The sequence below is a fragment of the Molothrus ater genome, chromosome 19, assembly GCF_012460135.2.
Source record: "Molothrus ater isolate BHLD 08-10-18 breed brown headed cowbird chromosome 19, BPBGC_Mater_1.1, whole genome shotgun sequence".
In the NCBI taxonomy this organism is placed as follows: Eukaryota; Metazoa; Chordata; class Aves; order Passeriformes; family Icteridae; genus Molothrus; species Molothrus ater.
Genome location: NC_050496.2, coordinates 5975078 through 6002688, shown reverse-complemented (window position 1 = coordinate 6002688; position 27611 = coordinate 5975078). Strand labels below are relative to the sequence as shown.

Genomic DNA, 27611 nt, shown 5'->3' with positions numbered 1-27611 from the left:
TCCCATCTGCGGGAGCAGCAGCGGTGAGAAAAATCAGGGATCGGCTGCAGAAAACAAATGATGAATTAAAAAAGACTGCAGCTGCTCATGGCAAAGCCCCTGTTCTCAGAGCAGCATCCCACCCTGCCGGGGGTCAGCCACCCCCGGAGCGAGCTACGTGCCCAAATCAAAGGCAGGCGCAATCAGAGGGATCCAAGTAACACACGCAAATGGGCCATTTGCAAATAAACAGAGCGAGCCAGCGGAAACGGCAGGGGAAGGAATGCTCTCCGCTTTCAGAAGGTTGGGATCTGCTGGTGGGCAGCCCAGGGAAGGAATGCAGTGACGTCTGTCCAGCTAATAAATTAGCGAGCTGAATAATTCAGGGTGAATTATTCGCCTGGTTTTCCTTCTCCTGAGGAGGTGCTGAGCTTGCAGCAGGGACTGGGCAAGAGCCAGGGACCCCAGCGGGGGACAGGGACCCAGATGAGGCATTTGCCGATAGATGCTTCCAGGCAGGGCCCGTATTTGCGCACTTTTCATCCTGGTGATGGAGCGAGTGGGGAACAACAGAGGCTGGGATGTCATGCCAGAAGATGTGGCAAGTGCTGGGGACCACACACATGTTCTCATGATGGGTGACAGCTAAGGGCACAGCTAGTTTGGATCACTGGCAGTGTAGTGTCAGTGAAGGGATGGCCAGGGTGGGCGGAGAAGTCTGCCTCTGCACTCAGCCCCCAGGGCCATACCTGCTGTCCCACTGCCTGTCTCTGCTCCCCCAAAAGTGGGGTTGTGCCCACTGGTGACACCCAGAATCAGATTTACTGTATATCCCCCAAGGTACCCTGCAGACCTTAACCCCCAGCCTTGTTCATGGGGAGTAAGTGGAATCTGGGTCTCACATCCCCCATCACCACACAGTCCATCCTCTCCTGGATCAGCCCATCACCTCACAGCTCATCACTTTTCAGGGTCCCTCAAACCAGAGCCACCCCACATGCAAGTGAACAATGCGACTGCGCCTGCCCAAGACTCTGCAGGTACAGAGTAGGTTCACTGTCCCCCACGCACAATGAAATCCCCCCAAAACACTGTGGTCCCACACCTGAACTGGGGAAAAACCTTAAGCATGTGTTGAGAGCAGCAAGGAGCATGCAAGAAGCACATCCACTACCAGCCTTCCCGCGCCCCACCTCCCAGCCCCACACCAACCCAGCCCCCTTGGGTTTCTTTCTCTCTTTAACAAGCTCTTGCTCCCAGGGAGTGGTTTCCTGAGCAGTGACGTGACTCTGCTCCCCAGAGAGGCAGGGATGGTGCTGGGATTCATTCTCAGGGTTATAAAACCCCACAGCCACCCCCAGGCTAGGCTTTCCCTCTGTGGGGCCATGATGGGAATGCAGTAGCAGGGAGTAAAGGGCAGGAGCTTCCCCATCAGGGCCCAGCATCCCCATCAGGGCCCAGCATCCCCATGAGCCTTTCACTCGGCAGTGATGAAGAGGAAGACGAGGAAGATGGTGATGCTCTGTGCCTCCACCACAGCAGCAAAGGGACATGTGGCCATGGCAGAGGCTGCCTCAGTTCCATAGGTGCGAGGATGAGTGTCCCAAAGCCAAAGCAAAAGGCAGAGCATGGATGGTGTGGGGACAAACTGCAAAGCCCTGTGAGGGGCCATGCAACGCCTTTGCCCCACCATTACTGAAACCCTGAGTGGTGCCCTTGGTCAGTCAATGGACAGACCATGAGTCCACCCTGATTATTCTTATTAGAAACCAGCAAGTCATTAAAATCTAGATGCAAAGCAGCAGCTCCATTCTCAGGGACGTACTGGGGTAAACTCCAGAAGGGGATGCTCCAGGACTGAGCCAGGACCAGCTCTGCCCTGCATCTTCAAACAACCCAACTGCCACAAAGAGCCCCCAGCAAACTCCAAGTTGGGAGCAGGGGAAGGTGACCCCTGAAGAGCTCATCCCTCCATAGCAGGGTCCAGCCAGGGAGATGCTCAGAGGTGGAGAGCAGCAGCGAGAATGCTGCCGCTTGGTGCCATAAACAACTGCCAGGTTTACAAGGCCCCAGGGACCAGGGAGGCTGTACCATTACCAAATCCCCATTTTCCCGGGGAAATAGCAGGTGCTGAGGAACAGCAGCTGCCAAGATACAGTATTTATACACATGTATATGTATTTTAAGAAGTAAAATACAAAATTTGTCTGTGTGAGCAAGAGAAAGGTTGTGAGTGGTGGGAGAAAAGACAGAGAGCTGCCTGTTTCAAAAAACTCATTCCACTTCACTGGTTTGGAATTACACTCTCCCTGCAATTCCTGCATTGCTGATGGGGATAGGACAGACTTCAGGACTTCCTGAGCCCCCTGTAATCCCAAGTCCCCAGGATCTGCCAATGCAGAGCTGGATCCCATGAGATCCCAACCCCTTATGCTGCTTGTATGCAGGGAGGCATTCCAGCAGGACCAGCCACCCACTGCAGGGCTGCTTTCATGGGGCTCCCCCAGCTGAGCTGCAGGGACCTTTGGGAGGACCATGACAGCAGGATGGGGGACACAGAGCCACCCAATATCCACCCCACAGAAACGGGACGACAGGGCTGGCTCAATCCCAAAGGGACCACCCCAGGGATGTCCCCTTCTCCCCACTACCACCTCCAGGCAGGAGCAAGCACCCCATGGGGATCAGCACTGTCTCTCTGTAACCCCCAGGAGGCAAAGCAGGAACATCAGCCTCCTTGTCAGGAGTTTCCATCACACGTCTTCCCCTCCCTGGGTGGCAAAGGGACTCATAAGGCACATCCTCCCTGGAGCCATCATCCAGGAGGAGCTTCCAGCACCAGCTGCTCCCCTAGGGAGGAAGGGGAGAGCTACGGCTAGGGAAGAAGAAGGCCATGCACAGAGGGAACAGCATGAGAAAACCAACCCACTGTCAATTGTGCCAGGTTGTGCAACACTTGAAATGTCACTGCGGGTTCCTCTTTTGTTCCCTGAGCCCCAAGCAGGAAAGCCAGACCGACCCCCCCCCGCCAACGGGGCCCCCTGCCCTCTCCTCATTTCATTTCCAGCAAAGCCAAAGCCTCTCGGGTTTCCCCGCAGCATAACCAGTTCAGGCGGCTGCTGCCAATGGTGTGTGTCAGCAAGAGCGAGCTCGAGCCAACAGGACCATGTCCAGCCCTGGGGATGACGGCAGAGAGAAGCCATCCCCTCCGGCTGCTGCCGGCACGCTGCAGTGCCTCCCTGCCCTCCCGTCCTGGTTCCCTCCTCTCTCCAAGAAAAATATTTCAGCTTTTTCCTCCTTCCAGGCAGCAGCACCTCTGCGTATCTTTAGTGGGTGAGGAGAAGCTCAGGCCGGCTGAAGCAGCAGCCGCCTCATCCCGCACCCAGGGCAGCAGCGATGCTCATGATCCCTTGGGCGCATTCTCAGATTCCCTGTCCCCAGCCCCACCACTGACCCAGCGTTAAAAAAGCACTCAAAACCGGGGCAGACGACATGGTGAGCAGCAGCCCCAGCCCCGTTGTCCACTCAGCCGCCCTCCTTGGAAAGCAAACCCAGCGGGAATTGTGCGCCAGCTTAATAAAGAGGGGAGAAAGGCAAGTGGCTGCAAACCGGAGAGGAGGCTCGTTAGAGGTTACGCAACAATTCCTTATTCAAAGGAGCTGCTCCACAGCGTGCGGTTGGCGAAGCCGCTCGGGTTTGGCCGGCGCCTGCTCCGGGCTCAGGTTGCCGGCAGGGTGGGTGCAAGGCAGCGTCGGCAGCGCCTGTGTGGCAGCGAGCTGGGACGTAATGCAGAATGACAGTGTTTACTCTCCACTCTCCAAAAACATGCGTGCGGGGGGTCTCCACAGCCCACCCAGTGCCAGCCGCCCCGACCCAACGCTGGTGCCCCTCTATCCATGGAAAATGCTGTGCCATCAGCCTCTCCAGCAGCAAGGAGCTGCTGAGGAAATGGGGCACACAGCACCCTGCGAGCAGCTTTCCCAGCAGGGAGCCTGCCTCAGTAATTTTAGTTCATGCCAGCTTGCTAAAGCACTCTCTGCACCTCCAGCAGCAGCCTGTAAGCTCCGTGTTCTCCCCAGCTTTTATTTGGGCAGGCGTGGGCCAGCCACGAGGAGCGAGGAGTGCCCGGCGATGCCAGCTCGCCCAGCCAGCTGCTTCCCCGGCTGTCCCGGCAGCTGGAGTCGTGGGAACACACCAGAAATTGCTAGAAAAGCATGAAAACAAATCACACTTCTCATCTGCAGCTCAGGATGCGGCTGGAGGCAAAAAAAGGCTCTGCTTTTGCCTATTCTAAACTCGTTATGTTGGTGCTGGTTTCACCGACTCCCTACTAGCACGAAGGGAAAGAACAGCCAAGGACAGGGGCTGAAGCACTGAGACCACGGGCACTTCCAGGAGCTCTGATTGACTCCCAGGGACACAGCTGGAGCACAGTTGCACCAGCACTGGAGCCCTGACCCCCCTCCAGCACTGCAGCCTGCCCGTGCTGCTGCACCCGGAGAGGTACAGGGGATGATGCATCCTGCACCCGCCCTGGTATCCGATGGCCTCGCAACCTGCACCATCCTCAGCCTCGTGCTGGTCACAGGGCACTGCAGGCGGCGACATGGGAGAAGGAAGAGGGGGAGGAAGCTCCCACTGACACGCTCGGCCAGCAAACAGGTGGTTTTTCTACCTTTTCATACACACAGTAAACCCCACCTATTTAAAGGTGATGAAGTATTTCAAGCCACGCTCGTTAGCACCTGCTGCGATCTCCGAAGGCACCGCTCATTCATCCCGTCTACCCAGGCGTCCTCGACAGCGGGAGGGGCTGGGGGTCCCCAGGATCTGTGTCACCTTGCAGGGAGCTGGCACGGGGACACTAACACCAGCCTCTTGTTCCTTGTGCTCCTCCAGCCAGGCCAGGTGAGATGCCTGGTGAGACCTGCTGTTTCAGCACCTGCAGAGACCTGACGTTCTCATCTCCCCCACTGGCCAAGCAGGGCAGGATCAAACCCCGTGGGGGCTGCCAAAGGCATTTTCCTCTTCCCCCTCCTCCAGCCCAGCTGCAGCGAGGGGCCGTGGGAGGTGGGAACGAGGCAGCAAAAAGCATCAAACGTGGCACCAAACCCAGCCATAAATAATCTCCTGAGCACAGCCAGGTTTTACAGCCTTTCCCTCACCTTCCTCCGGCAAACCTGAGAGCGTCCTGGATTCCTAACCTGGAAACAGAGTGAGACGGTGGAAATAGCAGCAGCTTTCTCCCCTCCTCTGAAAGGATGGGGAAAGAAAGCAGCACTGTTAGGGCAAGCTGCAGCCTCACCAAACTTCGTGGTACAGGGACAGCGTGACCCCAAGAGGACCCAAACCACAGCTCCTCCACTGCCTTCCCATCCCAGAAGATTTCATCTCACGTTTAAGACGCAGGATTGCCAAAAAGATCCTGCCTCACATCACTTTTCCTGTGTGCCTGGAGGCAAATCATCTCATCTGCCATATGCATCAGTTCAGTGTATAAAATTCGTGGAATAATAACAACAAGGGGTTTTTTTCATCCTCCCTGCTGTGCTCTCCTGCCTGCTGGGGGTGCAGACTCCCCGGGAAGGCATTGGCTGCCTCCACACTGTGTTGCCCAGCACGGCTGCACCCATGGGTGCCACATTCCACCAGCACGTGCTGCTGCTCAGCCCGGCTGTCCTTGGGAGATAGACTAGGAAAAACAACCCGCCCTCCCCACCTTCCCTCAGGGTATTTAACGCTAACGTGATAATCTCCTCTCCTCTCTCCACACACACACACACACACACACACACACACACACACAAAAATGGGAACCAACGGGTTTTCTTGGAAGAGCAATAAAGGAGAATAAAAATGTGAGTCTGGGAATGCTGGACATTTTCTAAGCCACTACCCTGGAAAGGCTCACCTGGCCAAAAAGTGAGGGATGGGATGTCCACAGTTCCCATCCATCCCAATGGGGACCTAGGGGGAAAGCACTGCTTAGCACTTTGGCTGCACCCCACCTTTCCTGGCTGAGAATCTTCCCCACCCCCTCAGTTGAATCTACTCTAGCCTGAAAAATTGGTTATGGAAGTGTAGTGGGTGAGGGACCATGGCTTGGGGGTATAAGTAAATTTTCACAGGTTCCTGCAAGGCTGAAGGCAGAGGAAGCTGCCCACCAGTGCCCTCAACAGCCAACCACCAGCTTCAGCATCCTTCAGGGCTGCCAACAGCAACAACTCTGCCAACACCAAAACCTCTGTCAACAGCAAAGTCTCTGCCAACACTGAAACCTCCACCACAGCAGCAGCTCACTCCAGGCCAGCTCTCAGCCTGTACCAGCCCTTGGTGGGGATGTGTTATTTCAGTCACCCAAATCTATTGATTCAGGAGAATTAATTGATCTTCACTGTTCAAATACTGACCTCAATTAGAGGTACTTTTCCTTTTTTCCTCTTTTTTTTTTCCCTTTGCTGTCTCCTTCCCCTTGGCTCTGGTAGTTTAAATACCAGAATATCTACACTGGCCTTAGGGAGATGTGGTGTTAAGTGTACATTTGTATCTCATTTATAGCCAGGCTCTTCACAGCTTTAATAAGCAGGTCCCAAAAAAATGGGGGGGAAAAACACTCACTGCAGGGGATGTTTGCTGCTGGCTCAGAGCTGCCCAGTCATTTAGGGGGTTTCAGAGATGGCACTGCCAACTCTGAGCTCTGGGTTTGAACAAATCCCTGATTTGGACAGTTCTCGGCTGGATTGGTAGCTCAGTCTTTCCCTGGGAATGATCCCATCCATGCTGTGCATGTCTCAAAGGAGCACCACAGCTCAGTCTCTCTGCAGCCCACCCAGCCTCCAGCCCCCCAGTCGCCGGGAGTGCAACAGCCCTTGAAGTTGCTCTAATTATCTTTATTTCCTTTCACTGATTCCCTACCCGTGGCATCCCAAGCCAAAGCCCAGGAGAAAACAGCCGGGATTTCAGATTTAATTAAACCTTGCTGAGCAGGCTGCAACCTTCCTCTGAGGCCAGCGCTGATGCCGTTATCACTGAGCCTCCTGCACGCAGCAGGATGAGCACCAGGCAGCCAGAGGGGGCAGCTCTTGCCCAGGGCTGGCATGGGGGTACCTGCTGAACGCAGGGGTCACTCCCATCCCAGAAGCAAATACTTGTCGGGGCAAGAAGCCCAATAGTTGGAAATTTTATTGCAATTCCCTATTTATTTGTTTATTTAACCAGCTTCATGTTGCTTGACTGGAGGCCCGAGATCAATCAGGGCACAGCACCACCACAGAAGTGTCTCTTTGCTGCCAGACCCAACAGCCAGAAGAGCTTCAGCACAGATTTTCCAGTTTTAAGGTTAATCCATCATGGCATCAGTTTCTTGTTTGACCAGGATGGACCCACAACACCAAACTTTCCCACAGAAAACACCTCTCCCACAGCACCTGCTCTTGACTCACATTTATCTTCCCATAACACAAAAACACAAGGTAAATTCCAAAAGTTTCCAATTTCCCCAGTCTCACTCAAAACACACTTGAGCAAAGTTAGAGCTCCCATTCCCCATAACATTAGTGGGATTTGGATGCTGCTGCAGGTGTTACCTAAAGGTGTCTCCCAGCTGCCCACAGACCAAACAAAAGCTGTGAGAAAAAAAATTAAGAGACAATAGGTCTGAAAGTTAATAATAAAAAAAAGAAAAAATTAACCAGTTCAGTTCACAGCCTTTAGAACGCCAAACCAGTAAACCTTCCCAAACGCACAAATCCATCACGTTTATTTACATGAATGTTTACAGAAACCAGGGATACTCCTAAGTGTCCTTGCAGGCTTCCCATTAAAAACACATTGTGACCATGGGGGAAGAAACGCATTTGCAAGAAATGCTCCAACAGCTCCAAATAAATGAATTCCTAAAATTTTCAGCATCTTAGTGGATAAATTTGTGGAAGGCTGCATTTACTACAGCAGTTCAGAGCAACTTCTGCACCCAGCATGTGTAGGCAACTTGACATCCACAGTGTTTTACATGAACCTTAGCACGGTGTGACCCCAGCAAAGCCTTCACACTCACCAGCTACAAATCCTAATTAACCTGTAAAGCTCAGGCTGGTTAATGAGCTGCTGAGCAAGAAATGGCAGAGGCTGCATGTAGAGACAGCATGTGTCCTGCTGCCTCCCCCTTGCTGAGTGCTGCCCACAGAGGAGGGGCACTCCCAGCCTCTACACCTCATTTTGGTGGCTTGGAAACCTCCAGCCTGAGGATGAGGTGACTCCAGAAACCACAAAGAAAACCCAGCTGCAAGTATCCTACTGTGACACCATTCTGCCTGTGGGGAGGTGGTTTCCAGCCCTCCGGCCCTGAGCATCTTTTATATTTCTTCTCCTTCAGTACAGCAAAGCCCATCAGATTCAAATTCAAATTATTTTGCACACACACACCCCCCCGAAGTCCTGCTGCTGTCATGAGGAAGATAAAAAGTGGATAGCAAACAGTTTCCAAATCTTCATCAGCCTGGGATGCCCTGCCCGCGGGGCACCTTACATGCCTGATTCCCATAAAGCCCCTGGTTTCCTGCAGCCCTTGGGGCCCTCCTCCCCAGTTTCACCCCAGCCCCACCTCCCTGCAGCAGTGGGTTCACCTTGGGATAAACCCCCCCACCACTCTGCTCTCTCAGAGCAGAGATCTAACAGAGGATGCTGAAAAGCTACCGGGCCGTTTCTATGGGTACATGAGGCACAGGTTGCTATGTGATACTCGGTCCGTTTCCATGGAGACAGCAGGGCTGTCACCATGCAGGGCTTATTAGTTGCCATGGCTATTAAAAGGCACTTGTCCTCTGGGGATCTGGAAGGACCAAGGCTACCACCTTCCCCCTCTCTCTCCCTGGGATGGCACCAAGCTCCCTAGGATCCCAGTGGGGACCTGGCCATGCAGGTCTCTGACACCAGAGGGATGGGCAGCTCCAAGCTAAGCTGAAAAGGGAGACCAGTCCTGCACTTTTCCATGCAGAACCACACGTGCCCCAGCTTATGGGGTGTCTTCTCCATAAGTGAGCAGAGCATCCCAGCCACAGGCTTTTACTGGTGTGGTTACAGCTGACAAAGACCCCACAAAGCAGAGTGAGCACACAGAAGGGCCCAGTTGCCATCTGCTCACTGAACCCTGTCACACCTGCCCACCAGCACAGCACAGAGAATCTTTGCCCCACTTTGTATGGTGGATTTGGTATGGCCAAATTCATGTGTCACCAGGCAAAACCACCACAGAAATCAGTCCTTACAAACAAGGCAGTGCTGCAAAATGCAGACAAGAGCACTGTCCTCTCTGCTGTGGACCACCCTCCTGCCTCCCTCAGCCTGCTGCAAACAGCCAGGCAGGGTGGCACAGCCCCTGCATGCTACTTCCAAAGCCCATTTTTCCAAGCTTGGAGAGCTCCTTGCTCCTTTCTCCAGGCCCTGGCACAAGATCCAGTCCCCAGTCTCACCCTGCTCCAGCAGTTCATGCCACAGCCCAGCACCCACCACTCCATCATCTCTCTAACTGCATCATAGGAGTGGAAATAGAGATGCAAGAAAGTCCTGGGTTTTATTTATTTTTAATTTTTCCCCCTTTAGACAGTCCCAGGCCCTATTTCAGAGCTCCCACACTGCTTGACCAGGACAGCATCTGAACACATCTCCATCCTATCTGAAATCACCTCCCCAACAGACCCTAAATGGGTTTTTATGCAGCTATATAAACCCTTATGGAAAATACTCACATGCTCTATTAAATAAATTAAGGGTATTATTTTCTCATCATTCTATTTGATTTTTCTAGGAAGGATGTAATTTTTTCATTTAACTCCAATGGACCAAAATAAATTAAAAAAAAACACAGCCAAAACCCTATAGAAAGGTATATTACCCTGCAGTGGAAAATTAGATTCCTCCTACACAATACTATAGGATGATTTAAATATAACATATAGGAATATAACATGTTATTAAATTGTATAGTATCTTTCTAGAAAGACCTACAGTATAGGATTCTAAAAATTACTCCCAAAACCTATTAAGCTTCAATCTAGCCCAGCTGGTTTCCTTTCTATTATATGCTGCAACTTTTCCTAAAAGGCTCAGGTTTTAATTGTGTCTTGAAATGTTGCTGCAATCACACTCCAAGAATGGCTCTAAAATGCTTCCAGAAATGACAGACCCGAGTGGGAAACCCCTGGCCATGGGGTGGGATGGAGGTGGGGGTGGATGGGACTCTGCACTCTCCACAGTCAAAAACCACTATAATTAGCAGAGGGGTGAGGGGTCCAGTGAGGGCCCTGGTGCTTGGCTTCCTGGGCATGAAGCAATTCTGTATTTCAATTCCATTGCTCTCCCAGCACTTACCACCCCAAATATTTGGGGTATTCAAGTAGTTATTGGTGCTTCAGCACCAGACACTCATCCTCTTCCCCCGTCTTCCAAAAAACCCAAAAAGGGTTACAGAAAAAAGTTGCCTGTAGCAGTTGCCATAGAGACTCTCCAGCTTGGCACAGAAACCCAAAATCTTGTAAAAAATGGAAGAATTTAAGATTTTAATCAGTGAAAACACACGGGAGGCCAAGAGCATCAACGCACATCCTTGCCTTAACAGCAAGATGTGTTCACCCCTCGTTTAGCAGCATCCTAAGAGCCAGCTGAGCACAGGGACAGAAAGGGAGAGGAATGAAAACAATGAAAACCCCGTCCGCTTTCGAGTATTTTCTGTCCCCAGCAAAGCAGCTTCTTGCTGCCCAGGCTGATTCTGGACGAGTACCCCACCGGCCAAGCTGTTTGTGTTCCCATTTCCTTCATCTGCTGCCAGAAAAAGAAAAATTCAACAATACAAGTGAGGCAAAATATTTCCCAGAACTGCGGTATTTCTCCCATAAACTTCACCTCACCGCCAGCGCGGCCAGCAGCGGGGGAGGAAAAACAAAGGAGAAAATCCTGACTTTTAGCAGCATGAAATGTTTTTGCGACTGTCTTGAAATTGCTCTTTTCTGCTGCATCGTCCACTGTCACTCCTGACCCAGCTTCCACCATGACCACAAATCAAACATCGTGGGATAAACTCACTGCTCTGGCATTTTCACTGCTTGGCAGAGCCATGGCTCCAGTTGTGGCCACTGGCTAAGACAAACATGGCCCCAAGCACGCTCCAGTGGCTGCCTTTCCACTGGCGGCGTGCTGCGGCACGCCAAGGTGGCCAAAGGATCCTATTTTACCACCTTTTAAGCCTTGGGATGAGTTAGGGAGGTGATGGCATCCACCAGCAGCAGCTCAGGGACAGGGCAGTGGTTTCACCTGGCAGCAGGATGCAGAGGATAACCAAAGCCACAGCATTGGGGAAAGCCTCCAGTGCCAAGGTGTGTTGTATTTCATACCTGAGGAAAGAGATCTTGAGGAACACCAAAACAAGGAACTTCAAAAAGGAGCGCTGTTGGCCCAGGTTGTTGTATGAGCTCAGCCGCTTCAGAGCAATGGAAAAAATCATGCATTGACCCGAAGGGGTGATGGAAGGACTCAGTGTGCAGGGGCTGAGCTTGAGACATGCCACCAGCATCCACCCAAGGGGCCAGAGGGGAAGCTGGGTGGGAGTGACGGTACCTGTGGCAACATCCCAGCACCCCAAGCTGCTCCAAAGCCCTGAAGCCAGGGAAGGACTCAGACCTGGGGCCTCAGGTAACTGTCCCCACATTGCCCTGGCACGCTAACATAGAGGCAAGGTTACTGTCAGCTCCCAGCTTAGGCAGACTGAGGCGCCTCTCCAAAACCTTTTACCAAGTTCCCATCTGTTCAGCTCCTCACTTTTACCCTCTGCTGCACATTTAGATGCCCACCAGGATGAAGGTTCATTTGCTTTCCACTAACCCCATCCCTAACAGCACTGGGAGATGCAGGACGTATCTCCCACCACCTCCTCCAGAACCCAAGAGCTGGAGTCAGGACCCGGCTAGCAAGGAAGGCCCTGGAGGGAGATAGTGTGGATGGGGAGTTACAGACTAAAAGAATCACTCCAGCACTGGCTCATCTTTGGAAATAAGATCATTTTGGCTTGAAGGTCACTAGGAGAGGAGCTTTGTGACTTCTTTCTGTGCCTTTGCTCTTCTTCCATTAGAAAAGCAGGTCTCACCATGGTGCAGCCATGTCCTGGGCTCTGCTCAGCTCATGGTGGGGACCTGTATGTACCCACACACACACTGTGGGCAATTCTAAAACTGCCCTGGAGTTCCCCACAGATGCTCTCAGGGCCACTGCCAGGCTCAGAGCAAGGGCTATGCTCAGGGACCTTTGCTCCTCTCAGTCCCTTTTTGCTCTGGACTAAAGCAGCCAGGCACTCAGAGGGCCACCAGGCTTCTGCATGGCCTTGAGATACAGGGCAGAGGCATTTCCTGTCCTCAGATAAAGGCCACGGACCATTCCCAGTCAGATTTGCCAAGGCTCCCAGTACCCATGCCATGGCCCCCAGCCCTGCCCATGCTGCCCCATCCCCCTTGAGTAGCTCCCTCCCTCTCCTGTGCTCTCCTCTCTTGCTGTGCCTGTGTGTGGGTGTATTTGGAAATGAGATCTTTCCAGCTGAACTGCAAAATGAAATGCAGAGATCACAACTCCTTGAATAGATTCAGTGCACAGACCCCCCCCAACCTCCAGCCTGCCCTCCATGCAAATTCCAGGCAATAGTAAAGAAAAACCCAAACTATAGGTGAAAAAAATCAGGGTGTTCGGCAGACAAAAGGGGGAGATTAGAGAAGAGGTGGCTGGGGGGAGGCACTGCAAAGCACTTTCCTTTCACCCCCTGGTTCACCACAAGATCAATAGATTGACCCCCACTTGCTCAATCCTCTGAGCTCCCAGAGCTGAGACAGCCCAGCTTCATGGGGCTACAAGACAAGAGAAAACAAAGCCCAGCACAAAGCCAAGCCCAGAACCCAACTGAGATGTGAACATCCACTGCTGGAGGAGCCAGAGCCCATTTTCTGAGATGAAGGCAGAAGTGTCTCCACCCTCACTGTGGATACCCCGTGCTGGCCTTGGGCTCCTCTGCTCTTCTTTTCCTGGAAAAAGACAGGATTCCCCTGTACTGCTGCCATGAGCAGTTTCTGAAGAAGGGGCTGTGATTTCCCCACAGCAGGGGAAATTGCTCCCATGGGAACAGCATGGGTGTATAGAAGGGGTTGCTGTGGGGCAGGATGAGCACCATCCTAAGGGACTGGATGGAAGGAAAAAACAGAAGCATCCTGAAAAATACTCTCACCACAACAATGCCCCATCCAGGCAGCAGGGCCTGAGGCAATGGGTGAAAAGAAGAGGAGATTTGGGGGCTCAGAGCACCATTCAGAGCCTGGAGACTCCTGCACTAACATTGGCTGTGCCAGAGAATGGAGTGAACACACACTGCTGAAAGAGGAGTCACATAGGCAGCAAGTTATACCCTACATGAAACAGAGCCCAAGAGGGGAAACACCCACCTCAGCTAGAGGAAGCACCCTGCCACAGCCCAGCCACATAGGGATGCTCCAGCTCAGCTTCACCAGGGGAACATGAGAGGTCAATTTGGCCCTTGCTGCCACCATCCATCTGTTTCCCAAGCTGCTGGCCCTGTGTGCACCACACATGTGTGGGTACAAAGCCCCAGGACATTGAGGACACTGAGCACACTGAGCTGTGAAATGCCCTGTGCCACCCCCATGGCCAGCATGGTTTTGGGTGCCTGGGGTCACCTCACATCCACTGGTCATCAACAGAAGCATCCACTCAGCATCGACGGCTAAATGGAAGAGCTCACCCCTCTCCCCAGGTTCATGGATACACAAAGCCCTGGCCAGCGCTACTGACGGGCAGGCTGAGAAACCCATCTTATCTCCCCAAGCCATCCTTAACCCCCAAACAACTGCCTAAGGGGAACAAAATCCCAAGGACAGGAAGAAAGGCAGTTGATAAGAGTATGAGACTCCAGCTGTGATCCATCCCAATTCCAGAGCCAAGAAACTTCACCTGCACCTGCACCTGCACCTTCTCCTCTGAGTTGAATCAGGCACCACAGCCTCCAATGCTGAGCCAGCCATGGATCACAAACAATAAAGCACTTTATACAAGGCAGAAACCTTCAGGAATTATGCTGTATGCTTGCCATATAGTGCAAACGCATTCCCTTCCGCACGTGGCTAGGTCCTTTGTCAGAGGAATTTGGATTTTTGACCCTAGAAGTCAGGATGAATCTCTGAAGGAACATCAGAGACAGACCTGCACAGTGATCCTGAGCAGATTATGGTCTCAGGGGTATATCCTGAGACATATTTATGGCCCTCCAAAGCAAGATAAGTCAATAATCACATACAGAAGCAGTTAAAAGTCACATAATAATTTAATTCCTTTCCTCCCTATCTGCCCAGATAAACATTAATTCAATGGTGCATCAGAGGGCTCCTTTATTTATCATTCTTATTGGAGTTTTGTTTTTTTTTTTCTCCCGTTAAGGTAGAATTCCTACAGCCAGGCTATCTAGAAAGACATTTTGCATCCAACACAGGCACAGGGACCACCAGCCCAGATCTGAGATTCGTGTTATTAGCAGCTAGCACTGATGTGGAGGAGACTGGTTAAAGAGCAGCCCATCAAACACACTTAGAAGCCTCACCCACAGCAGAAGGAACAATTTATTCCTACAGACCCTGTAGCCAAGAAGGAGCAGAGACATTTGCTCCCTTCCACAGGATCCATACACCCTGGCCCTGGGAGTTGCTCGCCCATGCACAGCAGAGCTCCCACCACCTTCTCCCCTTCCCAGAGCACGGCTCTTCCCAAGACTAGTCTCAACTCAGAGTTAAAAATGAACCTTACTCATTATTAACATCTTTACTTGCATAGCGTGGCTGGCAGCTTAACACCAAATAAATGTTTTGGCAGCAGGAGTCCCAGGCATGGGGGCGAGCCCTGCCCTCCAGAAAGAAGGCAGCTTCAGCCTTGCCAGGGGTTAACAAGCACTTTCTATTTGAATTAACAAATCATCAACAAGCCCTCTTCCCCATCTGGGCAGGGGAGGGCTGGGCTGCTCTGGCCACCAGCATCTCCGGAGGGAGCACAGAGGCCATCAATAATGCAAGAGGAGGGACTTCGAAACCTGACCTGATTAAGGTATGAATCACAGGAAATCCTGGAGGCAAAAAACCCCCTGGGGGTGGTCGGACAGCCAAGGTGAGTGAATCTCTGTGAGATTGCCCAGTTCCACTGCTGCTGGCTGTGGGTTTGCCTTCAGCCCCCAGGGTTAGGGAGCATTTCGAAGCTGATTCAGTGGATGCATTGGGGGAAACCTCTTGGAAGAGAACCAAATTAGAGATAAGTGTAAGGATGCTTTGCACCAGAAACCCAGTAAGTGTGGGGCTAGCACCTGGATTACAGTAAATAAATCCCCTTTTCTTTATAAACTAGTCTGTGCCAAGCTCCAAGCTCTCAGTCATCACCTGTTTAGCATTTTGTTCCCATTTTCAGCCCTCTTCTGCTCTTGCCCTTGGATTTTGCATCCCAGCAGAGAGGGAGAGAAAACTGGGATGACATGGGTGACAAGAAAACCCCAACACCAAACAGCCGCCAGTGCCTTGCACCTAGGAAACCTGCTAAAAATCCCAACCAAAACAACATTTCAGGCACGGAAGCCAAACCAATGGACAATTTCTATCCACTTGTGACTAAACCAAGTCACGGTTTGGGGCTGAGTCATAGGGACATCCCAGTCTCACGCACTAGTGCACGGCTGCAGCACCCGCCAGGACCTGCGTGGCCGTGCCGCACCTCCGGCACAGGATGCTGTTCCTGGCACCCCAAGAGCCCTTTTCCCGTAAGGCACTAACCAGCACCACCACAGCCAGCACAGAGAGCAAGCCTCAAAGCTTCTCTCAGCAAATATTCAGGCTGAAAAATGTGTTTTTCCATCTGCTCGAAGCTTCTTTGCTGGGGCTTTGGTAGGAAGCAGATGTGAGAGCATCCCAAAGCACAACCAGTCGTTACTCACTCTGTTATATAAAACCATGTGAATTTCCTCTTTTTTTCTTTTTTTTTTTTCTTTTGTGTTGTTTTGGGTTTTTTTGTTTGGTTGGATGGGTTTTGGGGGCTTTTTTGTTGTTTTGGTTTGGTTTTTTTTTTTATTTCTTAGCAGCAGGCCAGATTCCTGGGTGAGAGGCCAAGGCTGAAGAAAGCCAAAGCCAAATGAACCCAGGTTGGGGGAAACCTCTGCATGCATCACCATCCAAAGAGAACATTTCACGTCTAGGTTGCTCAGCAGAGAGCCAAGGCACAGAGGAAGGGAAAGCCACGATCTGGCCTCGTAACAAACCCAGAAACACTTAAGCCTCCTAGTTAACTAGGAAATTCAACCCTCTCCAAACCACAGTGAAGCTTCAAAGCCCTCCTAACCTGACTCTGGATGCTCCTTCCACAGTTCCCCGTGGACGGCCCCGTTCCCTCAGACTCTAGTCCCAGCCAGCAAAGCTGCCGGGGGCAAAGGCTCCCCATGGGTCCTCTGCCAAGGGAAAATGATTTCATGATCCAAGTGAAAAAGCCATCAGGGAGGTTCATTTTGGCCTAAGGTTTTGCACCCTTCCAGCAAAACAGTAGAAAAAAAAAAAGGAGAGTTGAGTAAAAGCTGGGCAGGGAACTTGGGGTAATCCGAAACTTGTTTTTTTCAGAATGGGGGGGAAAAAATGAAAGAGAGTTTAAAATAAAAAATGCAAAAGCAGAATTTTTCAGCACAATGCCAAAGCTTCTGCAGGGGTTGCAGGGGGAGAAGAAAGCAGAAAATTTTCTGTGCATCATAAAATCCTGGGCATTTCCAGACTGGCTCCAACAACCTGCATTACTGAACAGGGCAGAGAACACAGCCGATCAAACTGAGAGCAGGGAGCCATAGGAGACACGTCAGCCCCAAGGATGAGTGGCGGCTGGGGTGGTCCAACCCCATGTCTGCCCCTCCTGTCCTGGGCATGGGGGGCTGGGGGAGAGCTGGGATCTCCTCCCAGCCACCCTGCCCTGGCTCCTGGCCCCAGATGAAAAGCAACCCCATACGGGCCATTCACTTAAGAGTTGGACTCGATGATCCCTGTGTGTCCCTTCCAGCTCAGAATATTCTGTGAATTGATATCAAGCAAGTCTCCAGAGACGCTTCCCCACCCCACAGGAGAGCAAGCGTTCCGGATTTCCTACAAGGAGCCGAAGCAGAGCTGTCCCCGAGCAGCGTGGGGTCCCCAGGCAGGATGGGGCCACCCCTCCCGGCCGGGGCTCCCCGCGCCGGGATGACATAACCACGAACTGCATGAGGCCGAGCCTTTTGTCTGTGAGCCGGGAGAGAGGGAGGGAAAGCAAGCAAGCAAGAAAGAAAGAAAGAAAACTTCTGGAAGTCATTATGATTCCTCTGCTCCAGTCTCCTTTTTGGCAGACAGCTTCCCTCTCCCCTTCCCTCCCCCCCACCCCACCCCAGCCCGCTTCAAAATGCCAGCCTATGATTTTTAAATGAGAAAAAGCTGCGCTGTACTCCAGCACTTGGATAAACTCCTACACAAACTTCCAGATGTGACACAACAGCCTGGAAGGGGGAATTCGCAGAAGAATCTCCTTAAAAAACATATACACACGCAGGGAGCAAAGGAAGGGCTGGGCTGCCGGCACAGCTGGGCGATGGACGGGTCCAGAGATCACTGGTGAGATGAGGTGTCACCTAGATTAGGATCAAGCTGCTCCTGGCTCTTCCAGGGAGGCAGGGATTAGAGGAATGCTGGCCACTGCACCCAGCTCTGGGAAGTGAACACCGCCTCCTGCTCCCGCTGAGCTCCCAAAAGGTTTGTGAACAGCAGGGAAGAGGATTTGCAGTTGTCTCCTGGGAGAAGGGAAATAACCACAGCACCTCTGTGCTGCCCTTGCTAAAAGGTGATGGGTTGAGATCATCACACAGGAGCTGGAGTGAGCCCAGGGAGGTGCCAGCACCTGCCCTGGTAGCACCAGGATGCTCCATCCCAGCCAGGAGGGCCAAGGCGCTGTGGGAGACCCCTTGGTCGGGCATCAGCCAGACAAGCCAGGTTTCTCTTCTCCCCAGGAGCTAAGGAAGGGGCACAGAGAGAGTAGAGGCTCGGCAACAGTGGGAGAAATTCCATCTGTCTAGGGAGGGGGGAGAGGCATCAGCGGGTGAACTGGGTCAGGGGAGAGAAACAAGCTCAGGTGCCCTGGGATGGATCAGACACAGGTGAAGCAAATGGATTCTGGTTCCTTTGTGGGGTTTTTAAATTAAAACAAGATCCATTTCAGGTCTGACCTGTCAAATCTAAGCATTTTGCTTTGTTAAACTCAGAAGTGAGGCTGGAACAAATGTATAGAAGTGTACATAAGGACACCAGGTGCACTTGCCCCAAAAAACACACCCTTTTGATAACAAAAAAGTTGATTTAACCCTGCATTACACTGAACTCTTCAAAGAGCAGCATAAGCAGTGTCTGGCTCTCCCCATGAGCTGACATGGCTGAGGAGGGGGTGAGGACACCCCAATCTTCCACAAGGTGACAGGGGTTCCACTTGCCCCTGACCTCACCACAGGCATTCCCATGAGAAGGGGTACTGTGGGGCACTGCTGGGGTTGGGGAGCCCAAACCACAACACAGCTGAGCAGCCTCAGGTCTCACCCCGACCAGGCAGGAGGGTCCTGGCTCTGGTGCAGTCGGACACACGAGCATGTCCCTCCCTGAAGAGCTGGATCCAGCCGGACCAGCACAAAGCGGTTCCAACACAGACCAGGGCACAGGGTGAACTCAGCAGGGACTGACTGTGCTCTCAATGGGGCCAGCACTGCCTTCCACGAAGAACCAAGCTCTAGCACAGCAGCTCCAGCCACCCTGTGAGCCAGGCTGGTGCAGATCTCAGCTACAATTTGGCATGAAGCCATGGGGATTCCAGACCCATTCCTGGAGGTGTCTGGGCATCTGCAACTTCCAGCAGGAGTTGGGGGCAATCAGTCCTCCCCAGGACCCAGCTTTGGTCACCCACCTCTTCCTATTGGGGAGTAAGCAGAGCCATGTGAGGCAGCTGCTGGAAGAGTCCTCTCTGTTTTATTGCCGACAGAAGGCAGGGCTGGTTTCTGTGACCAGATCAAGATGTGTTTCTTTGCCAAAGCCATTCCCAAACCCCATGTCCCAGGGATTATGCCACAGAGCAGCCAGGCCATTCCCAAACCCCACGTCCCAGGGATTGTGCCGCAGAGCAGCCAGGCAGGATGGGAGCGCTCCTCCTGGTGCCACCCAAACCTCCCCTTCTCAGAGATGGAATTTGCAGAGCTGCCCTTCACCCTCCAAACCAGGAAGAAAAAACCAGGATTTCAGCCAATGTGGGTATATCTCCCCAGGAATGGCACCTTCCAGCAGGTTTTTGTAGCGCCCCATTGCCGCGTGCTGCTTTCCAGGCAGCAGCGCTCTGCAGGCAGGCGGGCGTGGGGGATGAGGCAGTTTTCAGTACTACAATAGATATCACAGGCCCTTTCAGTTACACTGTTATTTCTCTATTCAGAGCTCTTAATGCCAAGTGGTAGCATCCTCCCCACTTTCTCCATCCCCGCTCTTCAATCAGTCCACAACTCTCAAGAAATAGCCTCGTTTCTTGTCTCTGATCAGAGGAGTAGCCTGGCACAGACCCTGATACAGCCTTTCATCTTCCCATCATTCATGGTGCTTTCATTTTAGGAGTGAAAGTCAAGTAACCAGCTTGCCTCCTTTTTTCTCCCCCTCAAAAAATCCTGCTTCTCCTCTCACGGCCTTGCCAGCACACACAGCAGGACACCCTGCATGTGCCACAGCCCTTCCCACCTCTGAGCCTGTGGGTCCAGCACTGTGACCACTGAACTCGTCCCTGCTCTTCTTCCCTCTTGACCCAGGCAGTTCTCAACCAGGGAAGAACCTTCCACCCCAGAGCCACCAGCAATATGAAGGCTGTCATCCAGGCTCATCCCCTCAGGTCCTCATGGCTCCAAGAGAGGTTTTCACTCAAAGACCACAATGGAGTGGAGGGAGAAGACATGTTGGCCATCTGGTACATGCTTAGAGTTAAAAATCCCAAGGTTTCAGGCTCTGGAAAATTTCTGGATCAGGACAAGCTTCATGACCTCTTTCTAAACCTAAGGGAGAGGAGGAGCATGAGAGCAACACAGTACCCCACATCTCTGTCTTGCTTGCTTCAGACAGCAAGAGAAAAAGCTTCCTGGTCCAGGCAGAGAATGCTCTAGACAGCAACATGGCAGAAAACCCTCAAAAACCACATCAACAGGACTTTGCATCCCTGCTGGATACTCAGTACCTCAACCATCACCCTCCCCTAACCCAGCCTCAGGTACCACAGTCACACTAACTGCCTGGACAGGGATATAGAGCAGAATCCCAGGAGTTCCAGCTGCACTTCAGGGGTACAAACTGTCATTCCTGGGCAAGACTGGGTCCTGCACCTCCTCCTGATGCCCCATCAACAGTAAATTTTATCAGTCAGATTAGAACACCACAAATCTGCCTGGAAATGCCCCAAGCTCTGCATCTCCACGAGCACAGCTCAAACCAGAGTCCTCCCATCCAGTTTCTGCAGGAGCCCATGCAGAAAGGTAAAATCCACCTGAGGGAGTGGCAGAAGGCAGTGAAAACTCCAAACTCTCCAGAGCTGGGGCAGGATTCACCACCCACTCAACCAAAGCACTGTCACTCCTCTGCAGGGCAGCTGGTGGCAACAAAGACTTTCCAGCAACATGATTACATGGCTTTAACACTGAGGCACAATTCCTAGAACGTTACAGCCTGAGAAGGGCCACCACACTAAAGAAAAAAAAAAAGTAATAAATATAAACAAGAGCAGGCTCAGCTCCAGCACTGGAGTGGCAGAAAGGCAGAGGGATGAGCAAGACAATGCTTTCTGAACAAGCCAGCAAGTGATGGGACACAGTGCAGGTACCAAAGTAGCTACTGTGTTCCTCTCATTTGAAGGCTGAACTGATTTTATTTTTTTTGTGTTGTTTTAAAATAAACTCCCCCAATTCTGGGTCAGTGACCCCGAAAACAAACAGCTGCATGCAGCCACATGACTCGAAGATCCACAGCATCACCCTTGTGGCCCCAGGACTCCCAGCAAGATCCTTTCTCTGTCAGTAACAAGTGAAAAATTGGTGACAAAAATCCCAGCTAGTGGGACTGCACGTAATGCTCATCCCTGACTCACAGTGGTGTTTGCAGGTGCTCACAATACCACTGATTTTCCAAGGACAAAAGTTAATCAGATTGGTTTTGCAGCCACAGAGGAGAAAACACATTTCAAGCCCTTACTGGGGTGGGGGACTTTACTGAAAACACTAAAACATACAGGTGTTAACATCAGATTCAAAATAGCATGTCAAAGATTAAAAATTTTTTAAAAATTTTTAAAAACCCATAAATACTTGGAAACATATTTAAACCAGCAATCATAAATACTATTAGTCATAGTAGGCAACAAGAACACACTGACTTGCAGGCTGTCATTAATATTTCTTTCCAAAACAGAAGGCTTCACAAAGTTGTTAGATTTCCTATGTTTAAATAAAGGCAGTTTGAACTGCTTAGCTGGCCTGAAAGAGATCTGTAGAGAAGCTGCTAAAAGTATTCATGACTGGGAAGAGAAATCTTGGATTTTTCCCTCTTGGGGGACATTTTAGGAGACAAGGCAGACTGTTTATCAGAGAATCTTTGCTGAAGCTCAAGTAAAACAATATTCACAACTCCAGCAGACCCTCACCAAGCACACCAACCTCAGCTGAGATGTAGTCCTTAACAGTTCCTGCTATACCAGGAGTGGAGAAGGACTAGCACAAGGTATTCTATAACAAGGTATTCGTGTAACATGTCCTCCGTGCTGCTGCACAGCCTCTCCCGTTCCAGATGTGGGGCTGCTGCCCAGACTACTCGCCTGCCTCTTGCCAGCAGCCCAGCACGGATGCGGGAACTTCCCAGGAAGCAGCTGCCTCTCCTGCACCAGCCCCTGCTGGAAGCCACATCGCTTCACATTATTTCATTTTGGGGTTTTGTTTCTACAAATAATAAATGAAACTGGAATTTGGGGATGGTAAAATACTCGGAATGCTAGAAGCCATGCAGAAGCCATGTGCTGGTTGCAACTCAACTCCAAAGGGAAGCTTTAAAGACACCAAGACTGTGAAAGAAGAAATTTTTCTATTGTCTCCTCTATTTCTTCCCCCCCCCCACCCCCACCTTTTGAAAGCTTAAACTTGACTAAAGCGGCTCGGCCTGTGCCAGAGCAGACAGGGAGCTTGAAAGAAGATCAGAAGCGTTTGGGGGGTTGTGGCTCACCCTAGGATCTGACAAACAGCTGCCCTTGGCCAATGCTCGCCCGGGACCATGACCCCCACCCTGCCCCGACCCGTCCAAGCAAGGAGCATCCCCCGGGGGACTGCCGAGAATGGGCCCTTCGACGGGCCTCAAGCACTCTGAATTATTTAGGGACCCTGGAGCTGGGCAACGAACCAACCCCCAAAACCGCCGCCTCCCTTCAGACTGCACCCGTCTTGCAGAACCTCAGGGAAAGGACCAGGGAGCCTAAAATGGGCAAGAAACGGGATCAAGAACGAAAAACCGATCCACAAGGGAAGAGACCGGGATTAGGGTCGCTCAGTGTGTCCGGGGAGCTGGACCAGAGACGGTCGATCCCCTGGGGGAGATGGTCCCAAGCAGCTCCACTCCGAATCCCTGTGGAACGGAGCGCTGAAGCCCGCGGGAGCCGCGGCATCGCGGCGGGGCGGCCGAGGGAGGGGAGCCCCGCAGGAGGGGAGCCCCGCGGCACGAAATGGACAGCCGAGCCCCTGCAACAGCCCGGAAAACTTCCCGGGCGAGCAACGGGGAGGGGGGGAGTGTCTCCGGGTGCCGCCCGCTACCCCGGGGACGGCGGGTGACGGGTCCTCCCAAAACCCGGCTCCTTCCCCATCATCCGGCGGGCCTCAGACAGGAGGTGTTCCCCGCCCTGCCGGCCGCTCCGGGGGCGTGGGGGCCCCGTGGGGCTTACCTCGCCGCCGAACACCTGCAAAGGATACGGGTTACAGACCAACCGGAGGCACCAGCTCCGCGGCCGGCTCTCCTGGCTCAGGTAGAAAAAGACGACGGGAGCCAGCGCCGGGTAGGGCAGCGCCTCTGCCTCCGAATCGCCGCTGCCAGCCTCCCTGTCCCCCGGCCCCGGGTGGCCCCCGGCCCCGGACAGGTCATTAAGGCGAATGAACGTCTTGGCTCTGCCCGGCTCTGGATCCTCCTCGGCCGCTCGCGGTCCATCTTCGTCCATCCTCCGGCCGGCGGCCCCGGGGGAACCGGGGCGACGCGGGGCGAGCCGGTGGGACGCCTAGAGTGGCGCGGCCATGGCGGGGTAGGGGGGCTGGGGGATGCGGCGGGGCGGCTTCAGCGCCGGGATGGCATGGCCGGGCGAGCCACTGCCTCTCCCCCCGCCGGGGCCGGGCCGCCCCCCTCGTCCTGCCCTGCTGTCTACGGGCTCCGTAGCTCCTCCTCGCCGTGCCTTCGGGGGCCCGAGCCGCGGGCAGGGAGGCGGCGGCGGGGCGGCCCCCGCTGCCGGTGCTGGCCCCCAACCGGGGGGCGGCCCGCCCCTAGCGGCTCTGCCTGTCCCCTCTGCTCCCCAACATCTGCCCGGGGCGATGGGATACTGCCCGGCGCCCCGGGGACGGGCGGTGGCAGAGGATGCTCCCGCGGCGGCCGCGCCGAGCCGAGCGCTCCGCACAGCTGGATCCCTCACTCCAACTTCAAGTCCCGGCTCCTCCTCCCACCGCCGCCAATGGGGGCTCGCCCTGCGGCCCCCCAGCGCCTCCCCATTGGCTGCCGCGCGTGTCCGTCCGGGGGCACAGCTGGACGGGCAGCGCGGTCCCCGGCGGGGCTGGACGGGGCGCACCCGCCCGGCACCGGGGCCAGGGCAGCCCCTGCCCTGCGGGGGTGCGGGGGGACAACGGGAGGACTGCAGGAGACGAAGCGCCGAGAGCTGGGGGCAGGGAAGAGCGAGAAAGCCTCACGCTGCTTTTGGCAGAGGCAAGCCCCGGTGGGACACTCCAGCACCGGGAGAAGGGGAGCACCTCCCGGGGGGAGGCAAGAGGGAGACATGCGGCGGGAATAGACCGCCCCGCCCGGTCTCTCCTGCGGGAGAGAAGAGCGCCAGGAGCAAGGCCGACAAGGCCAAAGTGCCGAGAGGACTGCAGGAGCCGGTATGGAGCCCTCCCGAGTGCTGCCTGAGCCTTGCACGAGATCCTCGCCCTGCTGCGGGTCCCCAGGGGTTGCCTCCTGCCCCGTTCTCGCTGCCTAAGAGCGGAGACCGTGCTACTGAGCTCGGTGCATGTGGGTCACGGCCCGGTCTTCGCCCCTTCCCAGCCTCCGGCTGCTCGAGAGTGGTCACCCCGTCCCGAGTCGGTCACCCCCGGACTGACTGGGTACACGAGCCCGGCCAGCAGCTCGCAGGGAGGCTCGGCCCCGAGGAGGGGAAGGGGACCCATCACCCCCCAGCCATGGGAGCAGCCGGTCCCCCCGGTTCCCCCCGCTCGGAGGACGCGGCCGGAGCTCCCTCTGCCGGTGCGAGTCCCGGCCACGGCGGGAGCCGGCCCCGACGACGGGGGACCGCGCCGCCAGCGCCCCGGAGGACAGGCGGGGGACACACGGCACGGCCCCGAACAAGGGGCACGGGCTGCTGGGCACTCCCGGCCACTACCGAGTCAGACCTTCCTCCAGCGGCACCCGAGTAAAGGATTTTCTGCCACCACCCGGTATTTTGACATCCCCACGCTGAGCCAGGACCGTGCTTAGAATTTTTTTCCACTTTAGAAACAGCTTTCTCACTCTTCCCCAGTAGCCGCTCCATCATATTTTAATAAATGTGAGCATGTCCTTCCCAAGAGCTCCAGCTAGTCCAAAACCACCTGCAAGAACAACAGGCAGATGCTCCTGTCTGACCCAAAATGCCTTCTCTTGGCCAAATCCTGCTGGCCTGGGAGCACACTTGATCTTGGATTCACAGCCTGTACTGTCCAACCTGAGACAAATCACATTGCTATTGGCAAAACTTCAAGGCCAGCCAGGCTCTGCTGCAGAGCTGTGAGCGACAGTGTCCAGGCAGAGGGGATTCAAATCCCACAGTCCTCTGTGCAGGGCCAGGAGACCCTCCTGCAGGCCCAGAGGCACACTGGTGTGACAGCACATGGCATGTGTGACACCAGGTGAGTGGGGAGCCCATGACACACGGGTGCTAAGGACAGGGACTCCAATTTTTTCTACAGGTTTCTGAGCAATTCCCCCCTCTGGATGCAGTGTGTGCATGGAAGGGGCAGAGCTTGGCTGTCTTTGGCTTCTCCCTGCCACAGCCAAAGCACATGAGCACACCAAGAGGTCTCTGAGCCCCCAGCCAGCCCTTCCACAGTGGGGCATGCACCAGCCCTTGCTCCCTGGCAGAGCACAACCCAACAGCTCGGCTGTGGTACAAATGCAATTCCTGGGAAGGTCCACAAACACATTTGCATGTACAAGGTGCAGTCTTAGATCAAGCAATTTCCTCGCTACATATGTACAGCCTGGTCACAGCTGCTTTTGATCCGATTCTCTTTGTATCCCAATAATGTACAGAGAGCCTTTGAGTGTCGGTCTGTTTATTTAAATGGATTTGGAGCAAACATTTTTTTAAAGCTGAAGCTTTGAGCCTCTAAGTGGGTTACCAGATTATATGCTGTCTTCATTTTAATTACATTTGGCTCGTTTTGTTTATTGCATACATTTTCAAGAATTATGCTTACCGTGAGAATTGAAAGCATTTTGCTTTAGAAGATACCTGCCCTATAAAGGGATCAACATCACACAGGAGAGACGATGCAAACCTTCCCATCTCCAATAGCATTCTCCCTTCAACTAGGACAGGAAAAAAGGAGAGGATATATATCTGTCAAGCCTATATTTAAAGTGAAGCACTCAAGGAGGATCAAGCCTGCACCACCAGCGTAATAGGAGTGTGGCACAAGCTAATACTAAACTAAAAAGATGTTCTTGCTAGGGGAAGAGTGATCTTGGCTGTGGATCTCGGAGGGACAAGGACCCAGAGCCTGGCACAGCCCAGCCAGGATGTTCATTTGCCCACCCCTGTCTCAGGGGGTGGGCAAATGAACATCTCTTTCCCAGCACTGGCCCACTGCATCTCCCCAGGGAGCCCTTCCCCTGTGCCCAGGCTAGACCAGGAATTCATCTTCCTCAGACAACAGGGTTTGTTTGAGGGGGACTCAGCTTCCAGACAGAAGTGGAGGGATCTGGGCAAGGACAGGGAACAGAGCTCCAGCCCAGAGCCTTGATGAGAAGGATGGAAAGCAGTAAGAAGTGACCTCGGAGACCAGAGCTGCACATTTAGGGATTTGGGATGTAAATGAGTAGAAATTGCAATACAGCATAAGGAACTAATGAGGTCACCTCACATGCACAGTCCTGGCCTTCTAATTAGACCAAAGATAGCACAGGAGAGAAGGAATGAGGGTGAGCCAGGGACAACTTAAATAGTGGCAGGAATTATAGGGCTGTGGTGGTTTTGGAGGGGCAAGAGGAAGGGGACTCATGCACTGCAACATCAGTTATGCCCTCAACAGCAGTTGTGATGAGCACCAGATTACTCAGCAGACCCCTGACAGGGACACCTGAGGAGGAGGAGGAAAAGGAAGTAGCCCTGCTTTCATTCCAGCACAGCCCTCTTACTCTGCTCTTCCACATAGTTTAGGAGATTTTTGGGGAGAGCTCAGCCCTGCACTCTTTTCCTTAGCAGTCCTTCTAGGAAAAGCATTGTGAGCAACATTTCATGTCAAGGGGGAGATTTAGCCAAGCAGATGCTCACCAAAAATGGCTCTGGCCCCAGCATGGTAATGGGATTTGGAATCAGCCATACAGGAGCTACTCTGAGCTGCAATAGGGAAAGTCTACATCTGTAACCACTTTGGCAGGAGGCAGGATTTAAGACAGCCTCAGCAGAGAGGCTCCAACCCGATGGGAACCAGTCACTATTTGTTTTGCTGTTGACACACAGCTGCAGTAGCTGTGGGTGATTCTAATAAGGCAGGACAATATTTCTATCAGTTCTGGGAGCTATAGATGGAACCCATACAGTATCCAGCCCAGGGCTGAATGATTAATCACAACAAGGTCCAAAGCTCTTCTCATGCCTTGGAACCGATGGAAAACACACATTTCGTTTTGGATGTCACAGTCTGGGGGCAGAGCAGGCCTCCCACAACCAATTCACAGATTCAAGTGCTGTGGAAGAGCACTTTGAGAGCAGCAAATCTGCTCTGTCCCTGCCCCCCCCACCCCACCAGTGACAGCCAGTTCTGTGGGATCAAAGTCCTTGCTGTGCAAAGGGGTTCCTGGCTGCCCTGTCAGTGAATTGACTCCCTGAGAAACACCATTCACACTATTTGAGCTGACACAGCTACAGCAGAGACACCCACCAAACCCAGCCTCACACACACCCTGCTTCCCTGCCCTCCCTGTTCCTGTGACCTGGCTGCTCCTCCCAGCCCCAGCCCTGACACAGCCCTGCTGGGATGCTCCTATCCTCAGTACCTACAG

At 53.3% G+C, this 27611-nt stretch overlaps 2 protein-coding genes across 23 annotated transcripts in view; one reads left to right on the top strand and one right to left on the bottom strand.

Moving 5' to 3' along the window:
- The window catches only part of CACNA1G (calcium voltage-gated channel subunit alpha1 G), a 148032-nt gene extending 124279 nt beyond the window's left edge, over positions 1-23753 (bottom strand). For 9 of the 22 annotated variants that reach the window (XM_054516866.1, XM_036394463.2, XM_036394476.2 and 6 more), the window contains exon 1: positions 23069-23747. In XM_054516866.1, the coding sequence (XP_054372841.1) occupies positions 23069-23310 (242 nt within the window). In that variant the 5' untranslated portion in view covers positions 23311-23747. Of the gene's footprint in view, positions 1-23068 lie in introns of all 22 variants that reach the window. The other 13 variants (XM_036394474.2, XM_036394479.2, XM_036394471.2 and 10 more) reach the window with 5 other exon arrangements.
- On the top strand, positions 23440-24824 carry LOC118693925 (nascent polypeptide-associated complex subunit alpha, muscle-specific form-like). The gene is made up of 2 exons (XM_036394825.1): positions 23440-23966; positions 24332-24824. The coding sequence occupies exons 1-2, from the start codon at positions 23440-23442 to the stop codon at positions 24822-24824; spliced, it is 1020 nt and encodes a 339-aa protein (XP_036250718.1).
- Positions 24825-27611: the final 2787 nt, after the last annotated feature.

Excerpts from the sequence above, each read along its gene's own strand:
- LOC118693925 (XM_036394825.1), top strand. The coding sequence starts at position 23,440 with ATGGCCGGGCGAGCCACTGCCTCTCCCCCCGCCGGGGCCGGGCCGCCC. Across the intron at positions 23,967-24,331 it reads GCAGCCCCTGCCCTGCGGGG|AGCGGAGACCGTGCTACTGA; the intron begins GTGCGGGGGGAC and ends TCGCTGCCTAAG.